The following is a 6,258-nucleotide window of genomic DNA, read 5'->3' as shown; positions in this document are numbered from 1 at the left end:
AAAAAAAAAAAAAAGTATGTTCACTGAAGTTGTCTGTCTCTGTTTCTTCTGTGGCATTTTCTCTCACCACAGAAATGAATGTATGCAACACTTCCTAATGCTTGGTCAAGCTATCAGGTATTTGAATGCTGAGATTTTACAACTAAATATTATCCTTGCACTTGTAGTAACTGAAAATGGCATAAGTCTTTTTGTCATTCCAAGAAATTCTCTCAGACTTCTTAAAAGTGATGATATCCCAAAGGATCGTCAGTATCTCTGCAGGATTTATAACTAATGGTGTAAGCAAAAGAATTAATTTTTGTCAACCAGATGACTTCAAGGTGCTAGTAAATAAAAGAAGTTTACTATTTCTAAAAAAGTAGATATTATTTTAATTTCTTGCAACACTGTAGAAGTTGAAGTGACAAGCATTATACCGCATTATACCCAGGAGACTAGAGAAGATGATTGTTATACTGTGTTTGTCTTTCCAGTGACCTAATTTGCATAAATGAGACGATTTCAAATGGTTACTAGTAACAGAACATATTCTGAATAGAACTTCTCCCTTGCTGAGTACATAGGAAGACTCGTCAGCTCCCCATTCTATCTGATGTGGAAGACAGTGATGCCAGAGTTGTTAAGCTTCACATTACAGCTTAGCATCCTAGCATTTTTGCACTGCTGCCATTCCCATAGTTGAGGCTGGATATCCTTTAATGTTGCAGCTAATCTATATTACCGTTCTTAAACCAGCTGTCGCTTATTCTTCAGGCTAAATTTAAGGGAAAATCAAACTTATGATTAAGTAACATTAAAGTGAAAGTGCTGGGTTGTTCTGTATGTCATAAAGACAAGCTGACAGACCTTAAAACTTGGAATGGTTTTGGCTTGCTCTCCATTTACGTTGGGGGATTTAAGTGTTTTCTACTCCATTATGTCAACAACTGACTTGTAACTAATTTAGTTTGAGGAAACTGTTGATTTTGGATTTATGCCCTTTCAAGTGATGAGTTGAAGTTCATCTGAGAACCCTCATTGTGCCTCAAGTATTTAAATCAGCAACTGTGTAGGACAATTTGTGTTTAAGTTCTGATACTGGTTTCCTTGAATTTAATAGAAAAAGTGGTATTTGACACTCCAGGATCAATCATTATCTCCTTCATCCTCCAAACAAAATCCACCCATTCTGTATCAATTTCTAGTCTTCAGCAGAACTCTGCAGTGCAGATGGCTTAGCCTGCAGCAAGAGCTTAGGGAAATTAGTTGATTCAAGTAAAAGGAGTCAGGCATTTGAGAAGAGAATGCTCAATTCTAAATTATGCTCTGAAAATCTGGTTTCTTATGGCCTCTTAGCAATTCCTGCTGGAAAGGGGCCTTATTTTATACAGTCTGTCCTCTAAAAATAAACCAACAGTCACTGTGTTACTGGAAGTTACATCTAACATTCTTTCTCCATGATGTCTAGGAGCTGAAATACCACTTACACAATTCCAAGGAATAACTTCTGAAGAAAACTAATTATACTATTTCCCACAGCAATGTTCAATATGCAAAGATTGCTTCTAAATCTGCTTTTCAGGTCATCCTTCTATTCTTCACACTTCACCATTTTGACTTTCAATGAGGTAATTTCACCCTTAAGCTCATTAGTTTCCATAGGAAATGAATTATAAAAAATGCTAAGTGTGCCATATGAGGTTTAACATCAAAGGCGTTTCTAGACAGACCATGAATATATGTTGAAGCTATATTTGGTCTCTGTTGGGTATTCTTTTCAGTGCTGCTGAGTTTCAGTTGCTTGCTTTCATTAGGTAAGTGTTGGCTTAGGTCTTCTCTTTTTTCCTTGCAATCCAAATTAACGTTTAATTGTTTAGAATAAAATCTAGTAGCTGACTGGGATATTTGAGTCAAATGTGTTTTGTTATGGCTCATGTGCCCTTCTCATGGGGAAAAAAAACCCAGTTTTGAGTAGGTCGCTTTATAACCAGCTGCTCTTACCAAAAAGTTAGATTTCTGACAGGAAACTTCAGTTCATGTTTCTGTTAGGAAGTTATAAATTGACCTTTCTTTCTGCTCTGAGTCCTCAATGTTAGAAGGCATTCGCTGCATGTTAAATCTTTTGGATTGTTTTCCCAATAAGCCGACCAGCATTCTTAACCACTTCAGCTACCTGACAGTAAGAAGCCTAGTACACAGGAGTCTTGTCAGCCTGTATAGCTTCAAGCTTTTATTTTGAAGCTCTGTTTCCAGCAATGAAAAAACAGGGAATGCCCACATATTTTTGTTCCATTCAGCCTACCTAACACAGCAAGGAGTTGCCTAGTATATTCCAGAATAATTCATTAACAAAAAAGTGAACATTCTTCAAATTCAATTTTACTGAAAATAATACTCCCTCTGTTCGTTAGCTCCATAACATTTTTGGACATTTTTTTCCCATGCAATTGTGAATGAAGCTATTTTCCTCCTCTTCAGCAAGTCTTTAGCATGTTTATCCCATTTGCTGCTTGGTTACCGTATGCAAAATTGCACAGTAAACGGACTGCATTACCGCTAAGGTAGAACTGAATCCTGAGCCCGGGCATGAGTTGTGAGGTTTTGTCATTAAGAAGTGTCAGCATAGCTCTTGGAAGTAATATAGCGGTTAAGAACGAAATAGGTGGCGTAAGTAATACTATTTAAAAACTAATCCTAGTTGATATTTACAGCTGAGAGTATTGGAGCACTTTATTTCACCCGAGGCTTTCAGAACTTCTTAAATTTGTGCTATAATTTTGTTTTTGAAGAATCTGGGCGGAAGCTGTTTCTGCAGGGGGAAAAAAAAAGAGGAGGAAATATTTTATAAATTCTTTGAAGGTGCAAAATAAAACACAAATACCTCTTTAGCTTAGTGATCTGCCTAAAAAAAATTATGGAACTTCCAAAGGCAAGCCAGGAAGTCAAGCTGAATTCTCCTCATGTTGTACTGCTGGCTTTTCAGGGCTGGCTAAGAGCGAGGGGACGGTCTGTGTGTACCTGTGTTAGGCTTCAGCATCACTTGGTGGCAGAGGATATCACCTTCACACTGTTCGGTACATCAACCACAGCTGTTCTGAGAATCAGCAGCATTGTTCAGTCTTGTGTATCCTTCAAGAGGAGGGCCTCTGTCAACATATATATGTATATAGTCCATGCTGAATATATTATACCTGATTTAGTGTCTCACATATAGTTGGCTGTAGAGTGCTGTGACAGGCTATGATGGAAGAGGTTGCAGTTAAGCAGTATGTGAAAGGGAATCCAGACTCCACAGAGACCAGCGGCTGGCAGCTTCTTCACAGGGTTAGAAAAATCTGTTCTAGGCAGCAGGGGAAGTCAGTGTCACCACCACATCCTTATCTGGCTAGGTTACTGAGGAGAAATCAAACAGTGTGCAGCCCTCAGATGTTTGCTGAGTGATGCAGCAGCTTTTGTGCTCTTTCCATTGCAGCTACTGATAATGGGGCAGCTGCGCTGGGATGTGCCACGTGGTGTACTGGTGCTCTGAGGCAATGTCCTTACAGCTTAGTCTTTCAGCCAAATAAACAAAATGAGTGTAATTTCTTTGGAGAAATGAATAGTTAAACATGCTTTTATTGAAAAAGCCACTTTTTCCAGCCCTTCAAATATATTTACTGTCAATAACTGAACACAAGGACTTTTCAAAAGTAAATTTTAGTACTTCAGCCTTTAGAAATGTAATAAGTAACAGAACATTGACTCTGAGTTACAATGTATATGAATTTAATGCAGTGGAAGTTATTCGTAGAGTACTGAAGATTTCTAAATACTTTCTTAAATATATTAACTTTTCCCTTTGAATCATGTAGGATTAATTTTAAAAAAAATAACAACAAAAAACCTCAATAACAAAAAAAACCCCACAGATTTGAGCCAGGCTTTTGTGCTTCAGAACTACTTGACACCAGCTGGTAATAACAAATGCAGAGACTTGTTTGTTGTTCATGTTTGAGTCAACTGCTAAAGGGCATGTATGGTTTTGCTTCCACTGCTACTAGATGCAGTTTTATGTCTGTGTAGACATGTAAAAACACACACAAAATATAAGGTAAAACCTACAATTTTGTGTTGTGCATCTCAGACGTTAATAAGTGGCAAATGGAAGCTGTAAGAGCAGGTGAAATCTTAAATAACTCAGATAAATATGTCAGGAATCAGCCTGAAATGCCTTCACACAGAAGGATTAAGATAACTCGATGCACGCTGTAGCTAATAGAGGGGAAGACTGATATGGAAGATTGCTTTCTGACACCTGTTTTATGACACACTATTGTTTCAAAACAATGTGCTGTGTCAGCTACAAAACACAGTTTCCTATGGAATTTCTTTCATGTAAGAAAGTAATATAATTCTGAGTTGTGGGCTGAATTTGCAGGAATATTGCAAAGACAGGAAAGTATCACCAGGAGACAATTAAAATACTGATGGCATTATTAAAGGCAATAGGACTAGCAGGCTTCCCTTTGGTTCAGTGTTCCATCGAATGCCCTGGATTTGTGATCAAGGAGGCACAGCCACTTGGTAGTTCATTTCTAAAGAAAGTGAGCATTCAAAATTTGCCCCACTTAATTTTGTCTTTTAAGTTTTGCCTGCTGGAGGAAGGGAAATAGTTCCCTAGTCAGTGTGCGTTACCAGCAATAAATAGCTGGTGGATATAGGATCAGAGCAGCTGCAGATATCCAAGTGTTGGATGCTGGAGACTATTCCTAGTATTTCAGTGGTTTTGTACACATGCTGCTGTTGTCATGAGGAGTCACTTAAAAATGTACTGGTCTGAGGTGTTTTAAGCCTATACAGATGTAACAAAAATAAAGCTACACCAGACTTTTATAGAACTAGCATCCAGTATAGAATTGCTCAGCTCATCTGTACACTTCTCTAAAGAGTTATAAGATAATCACGGTCTTTAATATTGGAGATGCTAATGCTTGGTAAACTTTGTGCTAGAGTAAAGGTTATGAAATGCTTAAAATTAAGTCTGCAAAACTGTACATGAACAGGCATGATTGAATTCTCATCCTTGGCTTGGCAAGGCTTGGATTGTACAGGCATACCTACAAACAGAATTGAACTTATAGCTCCCAGCAGGAAGACTCAAGTGATACCACAGTAACAGAGGACTGATTTACATTTCAGATATAAACCAGGATGTAACCATCTCAGATGTCTTTCATTTCTCACTCTAGAAAAGGTTTTCTGCAGTCTGAACTACCTTTTCAGAGGATGCTTTCTTGTATAAAGCACAGGAAAATTCCATGCAGAACGGAGATGAGGAGTGAGCATAAGGAAAGATGGCATTTGTGCTGCGCTGTGTATAGTGGTAATCCCAGTCCCAAGAGATGGGAAGCAAAGATCACTCTTAAAATTGCATCTATCTGTGACTGCCATGCTCAGCTACCCGGCACAGCTTCTGCTGTGATCACATCCCTGTTGCCTCTGTTTTTGTGAACTGCTGTTTTAGTCTTTCTGAGGGTGTCACTGGACTGAAGCTTGGCATAGCGTATGAGCAGCTAGGGCAGCACAGTTCTGTGAGGTCTCAGTAGTATTAGCATCTACAACTGATGAGCTCTGCTGGTCCCTGGAAGAGCTGGGGGCCTTCACGTGGCCTTTGTATAAACCAGGGGATTTTGCCCAAAGGGGCAGATTGGATGTGAGGCTGGCAGAACTGTTCCCCTCCACAGTCAGAACCACTGGCTGTTTATCGGCCACAGCTGGAGCGCACACGGCGTTTTGCTCTGACAGATGATCTCCACATTGACTAAGATGCTCTGCTAGGACCAGAGGCTGCTGATCATCTTCTTCAGAAATAACAAAAACCGGTTTGTTTTTATCTGTTTCTACCATAAGCTCCTTTGTTTTCGAACCATTGACCAAGTTGATTTTCAGCAGGTTGGAGCTCTCTAGAGAATTTTTGGGGCTTTGGCTGTTAACTGGAGATGCTGCGCCGAGATGTCTTGTGGGATCCAAGGACTTCACATGTTTGCTGTCAGGGGAACTGGCTAAAAATCCAAAATAAGGGTTCCCAAACCTGGATTTCTTCAAATTGCAGGAGCTTAGCTTGCGATGCCTTTGTGCAGACAGCGTGAGGGGGTAGGAGGCATTACTGGCAGATGAGTCAGAATAAATAGTCTCTGTTGCTCCCTCTATCTCAGTGGCTGAGATTACCTTTCTGGTTGGGACACCTTGAGATCTTGCAGCTGTAGGAAGACCCTGCACAAAATAATAATAATTTAG

At 39.4% G+C, this 6,258-nt stretch overlaps 1 protein-coding gene across 1 annotated transcript in view; it reads right to left on the bottom strand.

The window, feature by feature from the left end:
- Positions 1–3,847: 3,847 nt before the first annotated feature.
- The window catches only part of LOC138728063 (uncharacterized), a 35,255-nt gene continuing 32,844 nt past the window's right edge, over positions 3,848–6,258 (bottom strand). Inside the window, exon 7 of the mRNA XM_069871082.1 lies at positions 3,848–6,234. Within this exon, the coding sequence (XP_069727183.1) occupies positions 5,500–6,234 (735 nt within the window). The 3' untranslated portion in view covers positions 3,848–5,499. The remainder of the gene's footprint in view (positions 6,235–6,258) is intronic.

This window comes from Phaenicophaeus curvirostris, chromosome 17 (genome assembly GCF_032191515.1).
Source record: "Phaenicophaeus curvirostris isolate KB17595 chromosome 17, BPBGC_Pcur_1.0, whole genome shotgun sequence".
Lineage (NCBI taxonomy): Eukaryota > Metazoa > Chordata > Aves > Cuculiformes > Cuculidae > Phaenicophaeus > Phaenicophaeus curvirostris.
Note: the sequence above shows the minus strand (reverse complement) of the source record. Positions and strands in the feature narration are given on the sequence as shown.